General features: G+C 44.3%; 2 protein-coding genes across 3 annotated transcripts in view; one reads left to right on the plus strand and one right to left on the minus strand.

Annotated features, from left to right (window-relative positions):
* Nucleotides 1-6340, plus strand: part of rer1 (retention in endoplasmic reticulum sorting receptor 1) — a 37776-nt gene extending 31436 nt beyond the window's left edge. For both annotated transcript variants that reach the window (XM_078534946.1, XM_078534947.1), the window contains 2 exons: nucleotides 4188-4323; nucleotides 5336-6340. In XM_078534946.1, coding sequence (XP_078391072.1) covers nucleotides 4188-4323; nucleotides 5336-5425 — 226 coding nt within the window. In that variant the 3' untranslated portion in view covers nucleotides 5426-6340. The remainder of the gene's footprint in view (nucleotides 1-4187; nucleotides 4324-5335) is intronic.
* Nucleotides 6341-9089: 2749 nt separating this feature from the next.
* Nucleotides 9090-17627, minus strand: pex10 (peroxisomal biogenesis factor 10). Its single transcript, XM_078534945.1, has 7 exons — nucleotides 17384-17627; nucleotides 16414-16533; nucleotides 14123-14203; nucleotides 12774-13171; nucleotides 12359-12534; nucleotides 11275-11407; nucleotides 9090-10485 (listed from the first exon to the last, which is right to left on the minus strand). The coding sequence occupies exons 2-7, from the start codon at nucleotides 16523-16525 to the stop codon at nucleotides 10417-10419; spliced, it is 969 nt and encodes a 322-aa protein (XP_078391071.1). The 5' UTR covers nucleotides 16526-16533; nucleotides 17384-17627; the 3' UTR covers nucleotides 9090-10416.
* Between the last annotated feature and the right edge of the window lie 4190 nt (nucleotides 17628-21817).

Genomic DNA, 21817 nt, shown 5'->3' on the forward strand with positions numbered 1-21817 from the left:
GGCACCAAGCTCACAAAAAACTCTAAATGAAACTGGAACCATGTTCCACCTTTCTCAACACACATACAAATATAAAAATATAAATTAAATTTAAAGTTATACATTGTTCCAAACATAATGACCTCATAGTGAAGGTGCCCCTTGGTAGCAGTGATCATAATGTGATTGAATTTCACATTCAGTTTGAGGGAGAGAGAAGTGGATCTAAGACTCATGTTCCAAACTTAAATAAGGACAATTATGAGGACATGCAGACAGAGCTGGCTAAAGTGAACAGGGAAATTAGGTTAAGGTTTAGGCCAGTAGAGATGCAGTGGCAGATATTGAAGGAGATATTTCGGAATACTCAAGGGTCTTTCTCACTGGGATATATCTTTTCAAAGGGAAGGACGCATCAACCGTGGTTTACTAAAGAAGTTAAAAATGGTATCAAATTAAAAGAAAAGCATATCATTCCACAAAGATGAGTGGCAGATCAGAAGGTTGGACAGAATATAAAGAACAGCAAAGAATGATCAAAAGATTAATAAGGAGGGAGGAAGTACGAGAGAAATCTGGCTAGAAATACAAAAGCAGAAATACAAAAATAGTAAGAGTTTCTACAGTTATTTTAAAAAGGAAATGAGTAAGTAAAGTGAGCATTGGTCCTCTCAAGAGTGAGAGTGGGGAATTAATAATGGAAAATAAGGGAATGGCGGATGAATTGAACAGATGTTTTGCATCCGTCTCCACTGTAGAGGATACAAATAACATCCCAGAAATAATTGTGAATCAGGAGGTGAAAGAGAGCGAGGAACTTAAAACAATTACAATCACCAAGGAAAAAATACTGAGAAAATTATTAGAACTAAAAGCTGACAAGTCCCTGGGTCACAATGGACCTCATCCTAGGGTCTTAAAAGAAGTGGCATTGGTTTTAATTTTCCAAAATTCCCTAGATTCTGGGAAGGTCCCATTAGATTGGAAAATAGTGAATGTGACTCCTGTATTCAAGGAGGGAGACAGAAAGCAGAAAACTACAGGCCAGTTAGATTAACATATGTCGTAGGGAAATTACTGGAATCTATTATTAATTAGGTTATAGCGGAGTACTTCGAAAATCTCAATGCAGTCAGGCAGAATCAATGTAGTTTTGTGGAAGGGAAGTCATGTTTGACTAGTTTATTGGAATTCTTTGTGGAAGTAATAAGCACCGTGGATAGAGGGGAACCTGTGGATGTCCTGTGCTTAGATTTCCAAAAGGCATTTGACAGGGTAACTCATCAAAGGTTACTATGCAAAATAAGAGCTCATGGTGTAGGGGGGTAACATAGCATGGGAAGAGGAATGGTTAGCTAACATTTTTGTGTTGCAAGATGTGATGAGTGGACTGCCACAGGGATCAGTACTGGGGCCTCAGCTATTTACAATTTACTTCAGTGACTTGGATGAAGGGACCAAATGTATGATTGCTAAATTTGCTGATGATGCAAAGATAGGTAGAAAAGTAAGTTGTGAGAAAGACGTAAGGAATTTGGCGGATGGATAATAATGTCGAAAATGTGAACTTGTCCACTTTGACAGGAAGAATAGAAAAGCAGCATATTATTTAAATAGGGAGAGATTGCAGAACTCAGTGGTAGTGTGGGATCTGGATCTCCTGATGCATGAATTACTAAAAGTTAGTCTGCAGGCACAGCAAGTGATTAGGAAGGCAAATGAAATGTTAGCATTTATTGCAAAGGGAATGGAATATAAAAGTAGGGAAGTTTTACTACAGCTGTATTGTGGTATTTTACTGCAGAGATTGCAGAACTCTGAGGTACTGAGGGACCTGGTTGTCCTGGTACATGAATTGGGAAAAGTTAGTATTCAGGTACACTAAGTGATTAGAAAGGCAAATAGAATGTTGTTGTTTATTGCAAGGGGAATGGAATATAAAAGTAGGGATGTTTTGCTGCAGTTGTACAGGGCATTGGTGAGACCACATCTAGAGTACTGTGTACAATTTTGGTCTCCTTATTTAAGAAGGGATATAAATGTGTTAGAAGCAATGCAAAGAGGGGTCACTCAATTGATACCTGGGATGGTTGGACAGGTTGGGTCTGTATCCATTGGAGTTTAGAAGATTGATAGGTGATCTTATTGAAACATATAAGATTCTGAGGGGACTTGACAGGGTGGATGCTGAAAGATTGTGTCCCCTTGTGGGAGACTAGAATTTGGGGACACAGTTTAAAAATTAGGGGCCTCCCATTTAATATTGAGATAAGAATAATTTTTTTCTCTGAGGGTCGTGAATCTTTGGAACACTCTTTCCCCAAAGAGTGGTGGAGGCAGGATCAATTAATATTTTTAAGGCAGAGGTAGTTAGATTCTTGAGTAACAAAGGAATCAAAAGTTATCAGGGGTAGGCAGAATGTGGAGTTGAGGACACAATCAGATCAGTCATGATCTTATTGAATGGGGGAGCAGGCTTGAGGGGCAAAATGACCTACTGCTGCTCCTGATTTGTATGTTTGTATGTTGACATAGTGCAGAATTATATCAGAATTACTGCTGTCTCACAAACAAAAAAATGTAGATCCTGTGGGAAAGAGAGAAACGCCAAAAGTAATGAAATGCACTACAGGAATTTGGTGAAGGATACAGCGGTCAACTGAACCAAGTCCATTTAAATCACCACAACACTGGCACAGTGCTAATTGGGCTAACTGAGAATCAAAACAAAATAAATACGCCATTAGCCAAACTACAACTTCCTCCATTATGGGTCTCCAGAAAAAAATAGTTGTAAATCTTTTTAGAAAGAAATTTCTTTCAGAAGTCCTGCTAAGGGACCCAGGAACCTTTCTGCAAGGAAGATAATTATATAGCATCTTATCACACCTCTCAAACACCACCTGATGTCATCCAATTCATTTTTTAAGTGCAGTGACTTCTTTTGTAAAAGAGGGCAGATATTATTACACAGCAAGGTCCTGCTAATGGCAATGAGACAAAAGATTAGTTAGTTCCATTTTGGTGATGTTGCCTGAGAGGAATGCTGTGCCAGGGCATCGGGATTAGTGCTTGCTCTAATTGAACAAGCACAGTGGGATTGTTAATGTCTCCCTGAACAACCACTGAAGTCAGATAGGGGCCTTAGTTTAATTAGTCTCATTCAAAGCATGGGACCTTTAACAGTGGAGCTGTCCCTCGGTACTGCATTGGAGCCTGGCACTAGGTTGTGCACTTAAATATGTAAGAATGCTACAAATCAAGAAGTAGTGGTTGGTGATATTAAGTTTGACTTTTAAAAGGCTATTGAATTGTCGTTGGAAGGGAAGATTGAGAAAGATGAGGAGCTCCACAACTTTGAGGTTCCGGAGAGAAAAGAGTTAAAGTTAGGACGATGAACATCTTGAATTTGCAGTCAGCTTGCTGAGGACTGGACACTAACTGTGCCAGGACAACACATGAGGAAGTCATTCAGCCCATCAAGCCCATTTCTGGCCCTCTCCAAGAGGAGTCCAGCTAGTTCCCCCTCCAACACCACGTTTTCCCCATAGTCCTGCAAATATTTTCCCATCAAGTGGATAGTAAAATCCCTTTTGAGGGCCATGACTGAATCAGCCTTCACCACACTTTCAGACAGCGCATTCCAGATCCTAACCATTTGCTGTGTTTAAAAAATAGTTTTTCTTATGATGCCTTTGGTTCTTTTGCCAGCCACTTTGCGCAATGGGAACAGTTTCTCTCTACCTACTTGGTCCAAATCCCACATGATTTTGAACACCTCTATCAAATGTCCTCTTGACCTTCTCTGCCTTAATGACCAACTGTCTGAATGATTGAATTGTTGGAGGCAGAGAGTAGTTAAGCCATGCTGACCAGAAGGTCTTAGGTTTGATTCTCAGCACAATCTGAACAAATTGATCTCAACTGAGGTGGTGATGTTCTGTTGGCCAGGACACTTGCTTCTGATCATTTTCCAGTGAGCCCTGCATATGCTTATGCATTTGAGAGGGATTACAATCATATATGTGGCTGATTCCTCCTGCAGTCAAATAGCTTCCTGACACTTGCTGTCTTAGTTTATGCATAAAGAATGGCTGGTTTATATCAATCTGTACCGCACCAGGAGTCAGCATGCTCAGATAAAGTGGGATCAAAACTGCCAGATTTGAAAATAACTGACTTTCTTTTTTGTCTACATTTGGTTTCAGGCACTCTGCTACAAAAGGAATAATAGTAGCTATGGTTTGCACATTCTTTGATGCCTTCAATGTGCCCGTTTTCTGGCCAATCTTGGTCATGTACTTCATTATGCTCTTCTGCATTACCATGAAGAGGCAGATTAAGGTAAATCCAATGGATTGTGTGTGACACACTGCATTATGGACAGAATGCAGACTTGAAATGCCAACCCAACAGCAAAGTTTGCCACTGTGAGCATGTTTTATGTGAGGTAGAGTGTGAAATCTCTATTTCAGAAGGGTCTCACTCAGTGCCTTTGATGGCAACGCACCAAACTGCTGTAACTTTTCTGTGGTTCTGTGGTTGGTTCTGAAAGTCTTATTGCTTTATTCTGTAATATACAGGGGGCCACACCATTAACTATGTACAGCGCTGGGTACTGAAAGACTAGGGTGGAAGAAATCCCAAACTGCAGCTTTATTGCACAAGGTGGAGTCTTGTAAAATTCCTGAGAACATCAGTCAGCTCATTCTCAGACCATGGTGCCTAAACCCCAATTAGTTTTCTGTGCTTTATTTTATATTTATACATTAAGGTTTTTGTGAGGTACAAGAAATTGGGATACAGTCTTCTCACTTTAAGAGACTGGCTTCACATCTGCCCCTAGATGATGGGATGTTGATCCTCCAGCGCTGGCAGGGTGTGCAAATCCCAATGCGAATGAGTTTGAGCATTTCCAAGTAGGTCTAAGTCAATGGCAAAAAAAAAAGCCTACAATTCAGCACAAATGGGCTGTTGTGATATTGGCTCTAAGCCATGTTGTTGGGTCATTTGAAGGTTGGATCTCTCAAGCCAGAAGGCCACCGGTCAGTGCCTTAGTTGGCGCTGTGCTGGTATAGCTGTCTGCGTATCGGGAATGAGCCTTGGGTTGGGGAATAAAAAATCAGCTTGTGAACCCACTGCTGACAACTATCCAGTGAGCAATGATCCATTGATGCCCTTTAAAGTCAAGTAGCCTGTTAGCAGCCGTTGCCTTGGATCTCACATTAAGAGGGGCCATTTTGAGGAGGTTCTGGATGGCATCCCAATACCCACATAGCCATACTTCCTGGGATGGTGCTGTGTGAAATTGTGTGTCAGTATCATTCAGTAATTTTTCTTTTATCCTTTTAAACAGCATATGATCAAGTACAGATATTTACCGTTCACACATGGGAAAAGGACATACAAGGGGAAGGAGGATTCTACGAAAGCGTTTGCCAGTTAGAGAAAGTGCTGCTTGGCACTCCTGGATTATCTTCTCCCCTTCCCCTTTACATGTAAACATTGGACAATGATCACAACAGTGACATGACTTTATTATTATCATGTTTGCTCCAGGCCTTTCTGAAGGGTACATTTTAGAAGGTGATTTAGTTCTGAGATTTTTTTTGGCGCAGAGACATTGTCTTTATAATATGATATATATGCAGACATTTTTCCTGACCATTTTGATTTAATTTATAGGTGACTTCATTTAAATTTCCCTTTAATTGCATTCCCTATGCCAGTTGCTTCAACTGTACTTCCTCCTTTTTGTCTTTGGAAAAGAAGAATTAAAATATCAAACCGGTTCCATACTTGGGTAATTAGATTATTTGCTATGAGTCCCCAAGTCATTAAGGCTTTTGGCAAGAAACTGTTGCAGTATTAAGAAACGACAATGTCAAATAGTTGGTATTAGTTGGGAAAGGGATGGCTCTTTACTGCATTTTCAGGATCTAATGAAATTTTGGAAGCTCAGCTTTTATATCGAGGCCTCTTTGTGGGGGTTGGGGGAGCAATCGAAGTTGTGATGGGAGGGTTTGGGAGAATGTAAGGAAAGAGGGTTGCAAGAAAAGCTCAGGCTTGCAGCTTTTGAAACTAAAATGTTCACTTTCGACAGCTACAAAACCACACAGCCTGAAGATGGGGATGAGGCATCCCTCTCCTCCCATTTTTAAATCCCAGAATCAACTTTAAGGACATTGGCATCTATTTCCTGAGTACGAGCATTGTGCTCTGAATTCATCAGGCTGGACACTAATAACGGGAGAGATATCAAATTTTGATCATAAAATTTTTTAGTATGAATATGAGATGCTGAGCTTTGAACTTTGTTGTAACAAGGTACCAAGAATTACAAGTAAGCACTTGAGAATTTGCTTTGTTCTGTTTTTTTTTTAAAACTGCTAAAGGTCAACAGTTTTCACGTATGCAAGGGGAAAGAGGCAGCTTTAAGGTACAACAGAGCTGCCTTTATTGTACTCGCTGAGGCAACTGTGTTTACATCAAGTAGCAAGCCCACCATAAGGAATGGCAGGTGTGTTTGGTAGTGGGGGTGGGGAGGGAGGGAGGGAGGGAGGGAAAGGCTGATGGATTTTATCAGAAAAGATAATGAGACACAAGCACTGAGTAGTAAGGCAAAACGAAGAGATGTTAGAAATGTTCCAGAACAGATCTGTAGACATTAAACCAGTTCAATCACTCATCAGAGAATCTTTCAAATTATAAGTTTAAGGCGGATAATAATTTGGGCCTCCAGTTGGAATTGAGTAAGTGGTGAAATAGTACATTTGTGTATTTATATATAAGCCCTTAGTGGGTAGTTGGGATGATTATATATTATAGCGGAGTGGATTTTGGAAGAGCAGCTAAGAGAGATTGCTGTGTAGCTCTGTGATTGGATTGTGCCGTAGAAATGAAACTCCAGCTACCCATTGTATGCTGTAGCTGCACTAATGCCAGCTGATGCAGCACTGAGGGTGCTCCAGGGCTAGACAGCAGCTAGGAGCCCTGACTGCAATTGACAGAATCCCAGCTGGGAAATGAATATTGGTGCGATGTTTCCCCTGGTCAAATAGCCGGCTGAGACTCGCATGAAGCCTGGCTACTTCGTGTGAGACATTGGATGCCTGATAGACCTGAATGAATCCTCAGCACAACTCAACACATTGAGAGGAGGCATCAAGAGGAACAACTAGCTTATTGTTCATCGACCTATATGATTTTAAGCTCTCCAGCCCAATAGTAGGTTATGACTTCCTGCCAGGTGAGTTAATCTGTTCCCTGATGGAATAACATCCTGATTTATATCCTTGAACTAACAGATTAGAAGCATTTTTGGAGGTGGGTGGAAGAGTGCAGGTTATTCCTGCTCCCTCCAACCTCCCCCAGTTTAAATACTTTGATTCCATGAGAGGTTTAACCTCAAAATCAGAGAGTATTGCAAAGTGAATGTAAGCTAGATACCTTTTTCAATAAAATCAGCTATTTAAAAAATAAATCAGCACAAATATGAAAGCCCTTGCCCTTTAAGAAGTGTCTCGTCTGTGTGAAATGTATAAACAACTTATTTTCCCTGTGATACATACCAGTCAGTTTAACCCAACTTAAAGAATGAGTGCGACTTTCCATTCCGTATTTTACTTAACACATTCAATAGAAGGTACAGGTACAGTACACCTGACTTTAAGGTGCACTTGTCCAATGGGTTTACTACTGGGGGCTCATGAGAGCATAAATAATACACTACAGTGCAATGTGCTCATAGTTCCCGCAGAACGTTAGTAGATTACTATAACTCCTGGTTTTACATTACTTCAAGTGACATCAGTCTCCAGTCTGTACTGGATTTGTTTTCTTCTTAAACTGTGTTTTATTCTAATTCTGTACTAAAAATGATTTCAAAGTAGAGGGAGATTTAAGTTGGCACAATTAAGTTTTCCCACATTTCTTTCTCCACCTTCCACCCCTAATGAGACCTCAGATCACCAAACATGTAAGACAAAAGCCACATCCTTAAATCTGGTGCTGTAGTGTGTGAGGTAGCAAGTGCAGCATACCAGGAGTGCCCCGGTAACTTTAGGTTTGCTAGTCAGGGTAGCCCCGCAATCAACTTACATTTTTGTTTGCCTTGGAGTGCATTTACTATACATATATAGATATATTTTTGAACTGTAAATCACAACACAAGTGTGATGTGCACGAACTGATGCGATTAGAATGGGTGTCGAGTCAGTGCTAAGACTGGTGCCAGGTTATACAAATTTCTGCTGGACTTGTCCACTGTTAGCTAGACCTTTGAGGCAGGGGACTGCTTTGCATTGCCACTTGTTCAGGGTCACAAGACACATGATGGGTAGGGTTTGTGGGTAGGGACAGAATCAGCTGGGTTCCTGATCCCTGCTAAAAGGTGTACATTTGTGGGTGTTTTATCAGACTCCCCCCGTTATGCATTAATCTTCCTACACCCTACTCCCAAAGGGATTACAGACTTAATTGAGACTGAAACAGGAAAAATTATAACTGGGTGAAGGGGACAGCCTGTGCAACTGTGCCCTAGTATGAGTCAGCAATGTCAGGAGCTAAGGGGAGAGAACTAATGGGGAACAAAATAGTAATAAATAGGTCTGGAACCAAGGATGCAACTGTATTTGAGAAAAAAAGTTGAAAACTTAAGTCATGCTGCTGTGCTCATGTTGTGAACCAGTGTGTGTTTGAGTTGCAACATGCCAGCAGTTATTTAACATGTCATACATTTACTGGGATTGCTTGCCATTGATGGTACCTGTTTTTGAACAACTTTTCACCTCACAGCAGGGCATAGGGCAAGAGCAGCCTGCTGGTGTACACCGTGTAAATGCAGTACTGCTGGGCAGGTGGGCATGGAGATACCTTACAATCCACCCGTTCCCTCCCTCTGATGTCAGGTGAAGCAGCTCCACCAGCGCTGTGCTTGTACAGAGATTTTATTTTTTTAAGATTAACCCTGGCTATCTGCTGCTTCACACTGTAAAAATGTCCATAGTTCTACTATATCACCAGTATTTGTGCCAGAACCCTGCAGCATTTCATACTTTGTCTGGAGGTAATATTCCTAGCTTAAATCCCATTTCCCTGTCTTTTTATTAAAAAAAAGCCTGTCGCTTTCTGAACTGGGGTTGTATTGAGAATTGGAAATTTGAGCTCATGAGGGTAGAATTATTGGTGGTTACAGATCTGTTCACTGGTGGTGGGAATAGTTGGAGATGAATTTAGAACATTGTACAGGAAGTGTTTTATGCAACATTAAAGTTGTTTATTTTAACTTGTGGGATTTTTGTTGTAGTGTTGTCCCAGTGTGATGTAGGTGAGATTGATACTTTGAAACCAGATTAGAGAGAAAGTAGCCCTTACAATGGTGCATTTATATAATTTTATATGAAACCAAATCACCAGTCATTGTCCAAATGACACATTTGCTGCAATCTGCAACACCATCGTTCTACAACTTCATACACATCTAATTGCCTTTCTTTAACGAAACATGTTTCTTGTGCTAGGTTTTAAGATCTCCCAATTCTGCATCACAGATGTTATTACTTTTATTTTACTTGTAATAAAGCTGAACAAAATAATTAAATTTGTAATGCTGTTTCTCAGCCCTCTTCCCTCTGGGAAAACAAAAATGAAACTATTAAATGAATTAAATAAAGTGACTGGCCTGACCATTGAATTCTAATTACTTATTTGCATAGTCATTTTCCCAAAGTATGAGCAAATATGTTGGAAATGTTTAATGATTCTCAACTCAGCCATACACATCAGGAAGGTCCCAGGTGTGTGTGTGTTGTACTAGCCTGAACAATAGTTGCCCTCATTCACACCAGGGCTGGTGAGATGATCAGCCAGGACTCCTGCATGCTCACCAGTGAACACAGCACTGCACTCTTCTGAGGTGCTGAAATGATCTTGTACCCTGATATGTGCACAGAACAAGTGAGCTATTAGAGATTTGCTGTAGCCAATGGAATTGGACCACAGGAATAATGTCCTCGAGGATAGGAAAGAAAACAGTGGCAAAGCAAAAACTTGACACTTCAATTCCTCTAATGCTCATAAAACGTTTGAGAAACGTAAAGCTAGGCATCAAACAACAGTCTGGACTTCAGGGTTCTTGTGCGATGTTGAAAGCAGTAATCTTTAGGCCCATTTGTCCAAGTCCAATTTACTGTTTGACAAATCCCTAGAGTGGACACACTGGTGACCCAGTTGTTTCATTCTATCACCAAATGATCATCAACATTGCTGTGGAGGATCAGTATCACCCAAATGAAAGTGCAGTCAGGAGATTATCGAGGGTCCTCTTTCCTACTTTACAACTGTGATTGCATTTCAAAAATACTTTCATTAGCTGTAAAGTGCTTTGGAATCTCCAGAGGTTGTGAGAGATGCTATAGAAATGCAAGTTCTCTCATCCTAAATGTAATGACGCAAGTAGATGAGTCTGTGTGGCTGGAACATCTCCCGGCAAAGCGGACACTCTGCCTGAAAGTAAAATTAGAAACAAATTAACAACTGGTCCAACAGCAGGAGGAGGAAATCAGTGTTAATACAGTGCCTTAGAACAGCTCAAAGCTCTTCGTCTAGTATGCTACTTGGATATGGCATAGTGAGTCAGATTGCCACCCCTTCTCTCCTTATTTAAAGAAACACTGTTAGAAAGGTAAAAGCAAAATACTGTGGATGCTGGAAATCTGAAATAAAAACAGGAAATGCTGGAAAAATTCAGCAAGTTTGGCAGCATCTGTGAAGAGAGAAACAGAGTTAATGTTTTGCTCAGAGCCATACGGCATCAAAACATTAACTCTGTTTCTCTCTCCACAGATGCTGCCAGACCTGCTGAGTTTTTCCAGCATTTCCTGTTTTTACTGTTAGAAAGATGGTCAGGAGGTATCCCTGCTAGAAATTGGACAAAGTTGATTCCTCCTTTTCCCAGGGTGTGCACTTCAAATCCAAGTCCAAACCAGCCCTACAACCCCGAGATCTCTACGCTCCTCAAACTCTGCTTTCCTGTGCATCTCCGATTTTCATCACTCCACCATTGGCAGCTGTGCCTTCAGCTGCCTAGGCCCCAAACTCTGGAATTCTGTCTTTTTCCTTTAAGACATTCCTTAAAATATACCCCTTTTACCAAGCTTTTGGTCAGCTGTGCTAATATCTCCTTCATGTGGCTCAGTTTCAAATCTTATTTGGTAATGCTCCTGCGAAGCACCTTTGGATATTTTACTCCATTAAAGGTGCTATAAAACTGCAAGTTGTTTGCTGTGGTTTCACCTTTGTATTGCACCATTCGGTGATGCATTCCCAGCAGAAGAGGTGTCCGCATGGTGTGGCTGTTGAGTGCCTACGTTCTTCCAAACACAGTATACACCTGGAGCGGCGGACTGAAAGATCCTGAGAGGAACTTCTATGAGAAGAAAGTAATGCTTCCATGAGTTGTCAACCTGTTTCTGTTCATGTTTTTAACCCTGTATTTAAAAAAATCTTTCTGTATCCATTTGGTCAAATTCCTATATACGTTTATAATGACAATTACCTATGTAAACTTGTCACGCTAATTGCACTTTCCCTCCAGAGATGGTGCATTTTGAATTGATCTTTGAAATCATGCATTGTATTTTTTTTAAAGTGAGAAATGGCATATCTCTGTTGCCAGACCCTGGTATTGAATTTCTCCCGTTCTAACCCAGGATTGTTAAGGTCTATAAGGTGTTATCTGTGGCTCAGGGTAGCACTCTTACCACCAAGACAGCTGGTTGTAGGTTCAAGACCTACTCCAGAGACTTGATCACAATTTAAGCTGCCACTCCAATGTAGTACTAGTACTGAGGGAGTGCTGCACTGTCGAAGAAATCAAGGCTGCATCTACTCTCTCAGGTGGATGTAAAAGATCCCTTTACGCTACTGGGGGGAAAAGCAGGGGTCTTATCCTCGATATCCTCGCAAATATCTATCCCACAATCAACAGGTTAGATGGTTATTTACCTCTTTGCTGTTTGTGGGACCTTGTGGTAAAAGTGACTGTTGTGTTTCTAACACTTCAAAAGTACCTCACTGGCTACAAAGTGTTTGGGATGGTGTTTTGGATGTCCTGTGGTTGTTAAAGGTGCTAAATAAATGTATTTCCTTTAATGGTAGTGCCCCAACTGAAATCAGCTCACTCCACAGTGACCAGGAATTAAACATGATTGCTTTTGGCTGTAGCACCCAGTACCACACAGAGCATTTTAGCTAGTGTTAATGAGTGAAGATTTCAGCCTCCCCGCTCTAACTGGCATAACTGCACTAATTGGAACCGTTGGAAATTCTGTTGATGATTAGTAACGATTGTGGAAAGCAGGGGGTATTTCACCTGTACCTTGAGCATGGAAGGTTGCGGTGAAGTTTCCACTCTTGCCGGGCACGCCGCCTTTGTCGGTAGCTGTTGACCTGCATGGCGACAGTCAGGGCCAGCTGCAGCAGAGAAACCTTCCCCAGCAACTCATAGCTCCACCGGAGCCCAACACTGTCACCGAACAAACCACGTACGCACAACTACACAGCACAGAAGCAACAAGGAGAAACAGTCAGTAAACTGCATGGTAAGATAGCAACATTGAAATATACACGGACCGCACCAATCTATAATACGTATTTCCCCAAGGGTTGTTCTTCCTTAGAACATACACAAGATCCCTTCTTGTCTGCAATACACAGTTGCTACCACATTTTCTATATCACATTGGTGTAGTAATATTTACTGTTTCTAATGGATTGGCACATAAACGGCTTACGTAGGTGATGCTAGTGAATCTTTTGGCAATGTGGTAGAAAGCTCCGTTGAGGTAGAAGATGCCCAGGTGCAGACGATGGAGGAAGGAGACTGCCTGTCGAAGGATATAGACAGTTTGCAGCAAGACTTTCTTCTGCTGCTCGGTCAGGGCATTGACAGCCCCCTGCAGCCATTGGGAGACCCCTGGCCTTGCTAGCACCCGTCTGTGCTCTGGTGCCCGGGATCCCTCATTCTCCACCTGCAGGTCCTGCTCCAGTCGGTTCAGTCCTCGGTCCAGCAGGTAAGGAACGCAAGTGTGAAGGATGATGAGGGCTGCTCGTCTGGCTGGGGATGGCACCCGCTGCCCACTGGAGTCCACCTGGACGACGTTAACATACTCTTCACCCAGTGTCTGGTAACCTGCACAGTCAAGTCATCAGATTGGTCAGCAGAAAACTTGCAATTACAACAACAGAAACTTGCATTTATATAGCACCTTCAAGATTGGGAAAGATCTAAAGGCACATCATGTATCCAATTACTCTTGAAAATTGGCACGATGGTGGGACATGTTAAGAGCTCCCTGATACTGTGCCAAACAGCAAAATGGAGTCTCGACCCACCCATCAACCAATGATGATCTCAAATGGCGGAACAGACTTGAAGGGCTGAATGGCCTCCTGTTCCTGTGTCGCTTCCACCTCACCCCACAGTGAACACACACAGTTTCAAGGATAAGGACATTTACAACAGGCATTTTATTTGTCTACCTGACAGCTGAGATCAGCACAGATTGAGGTGCAATATGCATGGTGCATTCATCTTAATGAAGTGCCTTCTATGACAGTCTAATGGAAACAGCCTGACCTCCCTCTACGTGACAATGATTCCAACCTGCAGATTGTTGAGGCACCTTGCTAAGGCCTTGACCAATATCCCTAGTGCCCTGGCAGAGTCAAGGCAGAGTCCAGCTTTCATCCTCAAGAAATTTAAATAACAGGATTTATCTTGAACTTCCAGGCTGAGCATAGGCAGAGGGTGGTTGATGGAGTGAAGCAGTGTGCCAATGTCAGACACAGGCACTAAGTCTGTACGTAGGAGAATTGAGGAGGAAAGAGGCAGGTTAACAGAGACGGAGACAAAATGGACACATACTGACAGTTTTGCGGCAGACGGACAAGGGACGTGCAAGAAATGGACAGGCAGTCACACACAATTGATAGAAGCACTTAAAAAAGAGAGGGACACATGGAACAGAAAGACCTGTTTAGTAGACAGATTCATGTGATAAACTCATTATTAGTAGGTACAAAGGGTAGCATCTGCTTACAAAAAGAATCAAAGCGGTGCTCAATAATAATGGAGCCTGACCTGCAAAGGTTGTTAGAGAAAAGTATGTCAGGTCTGCCAATAACTCGATCTCCTTCCTCCATTCCAGCCATTGCTTAGCACCTGTATAGTAGAGGAAACAAATTAGCTCCATATCTGCCTGGTTTCAGGAGAGTACTACACCACAAAAATACATATGCTGGATAACACACTGGCTCCAGAGTAGCATGGGCCCCAGAACAGCACGTGTTCCAAAGCAGCGCAACCCTGCCAGCACAACACGCGTTCCAGAGCAGCACAGGTTCTGGAGCAGCACATGGCCAGCACAGGTTCCAGAGCAGCACAGCACAGGTTCTGGAGCAGCACATGGCCAGCACAGGTTCCAGAGCAGCACAGCACGGGTTCTGGAGCAGCACAACACTGGTTTTCCGGAGCAGCACAACATGGCCAGCACAACATGGGTTCCGGAGCACAACAGCACGGGTTCACATTCTAGAGCATGTAATGTGGGTACAGGTTCTTGGGCTCATGGGATTAGGGTAATATATTCATTTGGATTGAGGATTGGTTAATGGACAGAAAGCAAAGTAGGAATAAACAAATAAACTAGTCATTTTCAGATGGCAGGTGTGATTAATGGAGAGTCACAAGGATCAGGGCAAGGGTTTCAGCTACTTACAAACTATATCAATGACTTAGACGAGGGGGCCAAGTGTCTTATATCCAATTTTGTTGGTGATACAAAGCTGGTTGGGAATGTAAACTGCAAGGAGGACATAAAGAAGCTGAAAAGGGATAAAGCGATTTGGTGAGAAGATAGCAGATGGGACAATGGAGTACAATGTGGGGGCAGTATGAAATTATCCGCTCTGGCAGGAAGAATGGAAAAGCAGAATATTTTTTTTAAAAGGTGACAGACTAGTGAATGTTGGTATTTCAAAGGAATTTGGATGTCCTTGTATACAAATCACAGGGTTAACATGCAAGTACAGCAGCAATTAGGAAGGCAAATGGTGTCTCCTACTTACTGCAAGGGGTTTGGTGGTTTGGTGTATAAGAGTAAGAAAATCTTACTGCAATTGTATAGGGCTTTGGTGAAACTACACCTGGAGTAATAGATACAGTTTTGTGCTCTTTACCCAAGGAAGGATATACTTACCCAAGAGGGCATGAACAAGGATTCACTAGACTGATTCCTGGGTTCACGGGACTGTCCTATGAAGAGGAATCGAGTAGAATGGGCCTGTGCTCAATGAAGTTCAGAAGATTGAGATGATCCAATTGAAACATATTAAATTCTTAATGGGTTTGACAGGGTAGATACTGAGAGGCCATTTCTCCTGGCTGGAGAGTATAGGACTAGTGGTCATTGTCTCCAGATAAGGGGTCATTCATCTCGGACTGAAATGACAAATTTCTTCATTTAGAGGGTTGGAAATATTTGGAATTCTCTACCCAAGAGAGCTGTGAATGCTGAGTATATTCAAGACTCTTTGGGTGCCAAGGAATTCATGGCAAATGGGGGATAGGAAAGGAAAGCAGTTGTTGATGTAGAAGTTCAGCCATGATCTTCTTGAAGGACAGAGTGGGCTCGATGGGTCATACAGCCGACCCCTATACCTTGCCTTCTCAGGCTCTAGAGTGTGTAATGTGGGTACAGATTCTAGAATGGAGTAAAACTGGTCCTTCAAAACATGATCATCTCAGAATAGAGACTGTGATGTGGGAGAGGGCAGTTGACAGGGTGCTGTGTTTAGGTGGGGAGGCAATTAAATTGTAAAACCGGGAAACATAGGAAACTATTCCAGGACCACTGGGGGAAGGGATGCAGGAAGTAGTTTATTGCAGCAACCATTGTAATTTTAAACAGAAATGATGTGAAGAGAAGAGATGCACTGTTTTGTAACACAGGACAATGCACACAACCTGATCTCAAGGGACTTGGAACGAAATAGTCAGTAAAATTGTCTAGAGAAAAGTTCGAACACAGAGAATCCAAAGTAAGGCCAAGGGATCACAGCTAGCCCCAGCAGTACCCCAGCAATTCGGTAACGTCTAAATGGCTGTTCTACTAGTCCTTTATATTTCTCCTTTGCTGGTTTGTTTGAACTTTCTGAGCCTGGCTGTTAGGAAAAAGGCTGTTGTCAATACAGCTGTTAGATAAATCCAAAATCAGGAGACTGACTGGTGAGCTATGCAAACAGGGAATAAAGTTTATATCTCCCGCAGCTCCATGTTGCAGAAACATAAAGCTCAGGTGTTCCTGCCAGGTTGAAGCAGGTTGTGGGTCACAGGCCCTCACCCACACTGTGCACACATTTAGACATTCTCACCAGCAAAGATCTGGAAAGCCTCGTTGGCACAGCTGCGCAGTGAGTTCAGGTAGTACTCATCCTTCTGATTGGAGCGGATTAGCTGAGGCTGGTTCACTGGTAAGATGGGCATCGCTGACCCTGCGACAAAGGAACAAGAGCAGGTGATAGCGGCACTGCTGTATCGTGAGAAGCTGCATCCAAGCTGGCAGTACCAACCCCCGAGACCCCGCACCCCCTCCCCCCCCAAGACCCCGCACCCACTGACCATCCCCCGCCCCGAGAACCCGCACCCACTGACCCCTCACCCAGAGCCCCCCCCCCCCCACCACCAAGACCCCACACCCACTGACCGTCCCCGCCCCAAGACCCCGCACCCACTGACCCTGCACCCGCTGACCATCCCCACCAACTGACCCCGCACCCAGACTCACCACCCCCCGAGACCCCGCACCCACTGACCACCCCCTCCCCGAGACCCCGCACCCACTGACCATCCCCCACCCCCACTGACCCTGCACCCGCTGACCATCCCCACCAACTGACCCCGCACCCAGACTCACCACCCCCCGAGACCCCGCACCCACTGACCACCCCGTCCCCGAGACCCCGCACCCACTGACCACCCCCTCCCCGAGACCCTGCACCCACTGACCATCCCCTCCCCGAGACCCTGCACCCACTGACCATCCCCTCCCCGAGACCCTGCACCCACTGACCATCCCCTCCCCGAGACCCTGCACCCACTGACCACCCCCTCCCCGAGACCCTGCACCCACTGACCCCTCCCACCCCGAGACCCAGCACCCACTGACCACCCCCTCCCCGAGACCCTGCACCCACTGACCCCTCCCACCCCGAGACCCCGCACCCACTGACCACCCCCTCCCCCAGGCCCCGCACCCACTGACCACCCCCCACCCCCAGACCCCGCACCCACTGACCCCCCTCCCTCCCTCCCTCCCTCCCCTCCCGCCTCCCCCGGACTCACGCTCCGGGTGTGTGGGGCTCCCGCTGGGGGTCAGACAGCCTCTGTCGGGCCGAGTCCGGCGCTCAGGAGGAGCCGCTTTAAGGGGTTTAAATTTGCGGTGAGAGGATTCCCGAACCTCGGCCTCTCTCTGGACCCAGAGACCAGGCCTGGGGCCCGCGGACAAGTCAATACGAGGCCGCAGCTCCCGATCCCCGCAGCACCGTCCACTGGGCCGGGGGGTTGGAGACCGGAACTGGGCCTCGAGCAGCTCGAGAGCCAACCCGGGTTCAGCAGCGCCACCTGCCGCCCGGAGGAGAAACAAACCCGGTCACTAATCTACCCAGCAACCCGGTCAATAATCTACCCAGCAACCCGGTCAATAAACAACCCGGTCAATAAACAACCCGGTCAATAAACAACCCAGAAACCCGGTCAATAAACAACCCAGTCAATAAACAACCAGAAACCCGGTCAATAAACAACCAGAAACCCAGTCAATAAACAACCCAGAAACCCGGTCAATAAACAACCAGAAACCCAGTCAATAAACAACCCAGAAACCCGGTCAATAAACAACCAGAAACCCGGTCAATAAACAACCCGGTCAATAATCAACCCAGAAACCCGGTCAATAAACAGCCCAGAAACCCGGTCAATAAACAACCCAGAAACCCGGTCAATAATCTACCCAGAAACCCGGTCAAAACCCGGTCAATAATCTACCCAGAAACCCGGTCAAAACCCGGTCAATAATCAACCCAGAAACCCGGTCAATAAACAACCCGGTCAATAAACAACCCAGAAACCCGGTCAATAATCTACCCAGAAACCCGGTCAATAAACAACCAGAAACCCAGTCAATAAACAACCCAGAAACCCGGTCAATAAACAACCCGGTCAATAAACAACCAGAAACCCAGTCAATAAACAACCCAGAAACCCGGTCAATAAACAACCCGGTCAATAATCAACCCAGAAACCCGGTCAATAAACTACCCAGAAACCCGGTCAATAAACAACCCACAAACCCGCTCAATAAACAACCAGAAACCCAGTCAATAAACAACCCAGAAACCCGGTCAATAAACAACCCGGTCAATAAACAACCAGAAACCCAGTCAATAAACAACCCAGAAACCCGGTCAATAAACAACCCGGTCAATAATCAACCCAGAAACCCGGTCAATAAACTACCCAGAAACCCGGTCAATAAACAACCCACAAACCCGCTCAATAAACAACCAGAAACCCAGTCAATAAACAACCCAGAAACCCGGTCAATAAACAACCAGAAACCCGATCAATAAACAACCCAGAAACCCGGTCAATAATCAACCCAGAAACCCGGTCAATAAACAACCCAGAAACCCGGTCAATAATCAACCCAGAAACCCGGTCAATAAACAACCCAGAAACCCGGTCAATAATCAGCCCAGAAACCCAGTCAATAATCAGCCCAGAAACCCGGAAACCCGGTCAATAATCTACCCAGAAACCCGGTCAATAATCAACCCAGAAACCCGGTCAATAAACAACCCAGAAACCCGATCAATAATCAGCCCAGAAACCCGGAAACCCAGTCAATAATCTACCCAGAAACCTGGTCAATAATCAACCCAGAAACCCGGTCAATAATCAACCCAGAAACCTGGTCAATAATCAACCCAGAAACCCGGTCAATAAACAACCCAGAAACCCGGTCAATAATCTACCCAGAAACCCGGTCAACAATCAACCCAGAAACCCGGTCAATAATCAGCCCAGAAACCCGGTCAATAATCTACCCAGAAACCCGGTCAATAATCTACCCACAAACCCGGTTAATAAACAACCCAGAAACCCCGACAATAATCAACCCAGAAACCCGGTCAATAATCAACCCAGAAACCCGGTCAATAATCAACCCAGAAACCCGGTCAATAATCAACCAGAAACCCGGTCAATAATCTACCCAGAAACCCGGTCAATAACGTACCCAGAAAGCCGGACAATAATCTACCCAGAAACCCGCGCAATAATCATCCCAGAAATACAGTCAAAAACCAGCCCAGAAACCCGATCAATAATCCACCCAGAAACCCGGCCAATAATCTACCCTGAAGCCCGCTCAATAATCATCCCAGAAATACGGTCAAAAATCAGCCCAGGAACCCGGTCAATAATCAACCCAGAAACCCGGTCAATAATCTACCCAGAAACCCGGTCAATAATCATCCCAGAAACCCGTTCAATAATCAACCCAGAAACCCGGCCAATGATCTACCCAGAAAATCGGTCAATAATCAACCCAGAAACCCGGTCAATAATCTATACAGCAAGCCGATCAATAATTAAACCAGAAACCCGGTCAATAATCAACCCAGAAACGTGGTCAATAATCAACCCAGAAACCCGGTCAATAATCTACCCAGAAAGCTGGACAATAATCTACCCAGAAACCCGCGCAATAGTCATCCCAGAAATACGGTCAAAAATCAGCCCAGAAACCCGGTCAATGATCCACCCAGAAACCCAATCAATAATCTACCCTGAAACCCGCTCAATAATCATCCCAGAAATACGGTCAAAAATCAGCCCAGAAACCCGGACAATAATCCACCCAGAAACACGGTCAATAATTAGCCCAGAAACCCGATCAATAATCAACCGAGAAAGCCGGTCAATAATCAGTCCAGAAACCCGGTCAATAATCTACCCAGAAACCCGGTCAATAACCTACCCAGAAACCCGGTCAAACTTCTACCAAGAAAACCGGTCAATAATCTACCCCGAAACCGGATCAATAATCAGCCCAGATATTCGGTCAATAATCTACACAGAAACCTGGTCAATAATCAGCCAATAAACCCGATCAATAATCAGCCCGGACACCAGGTTCATAATCAGCCCAGATACCTGGTCAATAATCAGCCCAGAAAGCCAGCCAATAATCAGCCCAGAAACAAGGTTAATAATCTACCCACGAACCTGGTCAATAATCTGCCCAGAAACATGGTCAATAATCTACCCAGAAACATGGTTAATAATCTACCCAGAAACCCGGTCAATAATCTAACCAGAAACGAGGTTAATAATCTTCCCAGAAACCTGGTCGATAATTTACCCTGAAACTCGGCGAATAATCAGCCCAGTAACCAGGTCAATAATCAACCCAGAAACCCGGTCAATAATCAACCCAGAAACCCGATTCCCAAACCTCGGTCTCTCTCAATAACCGGCGCCTGGATCCAGAGCCCAGGCCTGGTGCCCTGGACAAGTCAATACGAGGTCTCAGCTCCCTGCTCCCGATCCCCGGCAGGACCATCCACTAGGACTAGGGTTGGAGACCGGAACTGGGCCTCGAGCAGCTCGGGATCCAACCCGGGTTCAGCAGCGCCACCTGCCGCCCGGAGGAGAAACAAACCCGGTCAATAAACAACCCAGAAGCCCGGTCAATAATCAACCAAGAAACTCGGTCAATAATCAGCCCAGAAACCCGGGCAATAATCTACCCAGAAACCCGTTCAATAGGCAATGCAGAAACCCGGCCAATAACCAACCAAGACACCTGGCCAATAATCAACCCAGAAACCCCGACAATAATCAACCCAGAAACTGGGTCAATAATCAACCCAGAAACCCGGTCAATAATCATCCCAGAAACCCGTTCAATAATCAATCCAGAAACCCGGCCAATAATTTACCCAGAAACCCGGTCAATAATCAACCCAGAAACCCGGTCAATAATCTACCCAGAAACCCGTTCAATAATCAACACAGAAACCCAGCCAATAATCTACCCAGAAACCCGGTCAATAATCTACCCAGAAATCTGGACAATTATCTACCCAGAAACCCGCGCAATAATCATCCCAGAAATACGGTCAAAAATCAGCCCAGAAACCCGGTCAATAATCCACCCAGAAACCCGTTCAATAATCTACCCAGAAAACCGGACAATAATCTACCCAGAAACACGGTCAATAATCAACCCATACACCCGATCAATAATCAGCCAGGAAACCCGGTTAAAAATCAGCCCAGAAACTCGGTTAATAAACAACCCAGAAACCAGATTCATAATCAGCCCGGTCGATAATCTACCCAGAAACCCGTCGAATAATCAGCCCAGAAACCAGGTCAATAATCAACTCAGAAACCCGATCAATAATCAACCCAGTAACGCAGTCAATAATCAACCCAGAAGCACAGTCAATAATCTGCCCTGAAACCGGGTCAATAATCTTCCCAGAAACCCGATCAATAATCAAACCAGAAACCAGCTGAATAATCAGCCTAGAAACCCGGTCAATAATCTACCCTGAAACCCGCTCAGTAATCATCCCAGAAACACGGACAAAAATCAGCCCAGAAACCCGGTCAATAATCAATCCAGAAACCCGGCCAATAATCTACCCAGAAACCCGGTCAATAATCTACACAGCAAGCCAATCAATAATTAAACCAGAAAACCGG

The sequence above is a fragment of the Cetorhinus maximus genome, unplaced genomic scaffold (assembly GCF_964194155.1).
Source record: "Cetorhinus maximus unplaced genomic scaffold, sCetMax3.hap1.1 HAP1_SCAFFOLD_154, whole genome shotgun sequence".
Taxonomy (NCBI): Eukaryota; Metazoa; Chordata; class Chondrichthyes; order Lamniformes; family Cetorhinidae; genus Cetorhinus; species Cetorhinus maximus.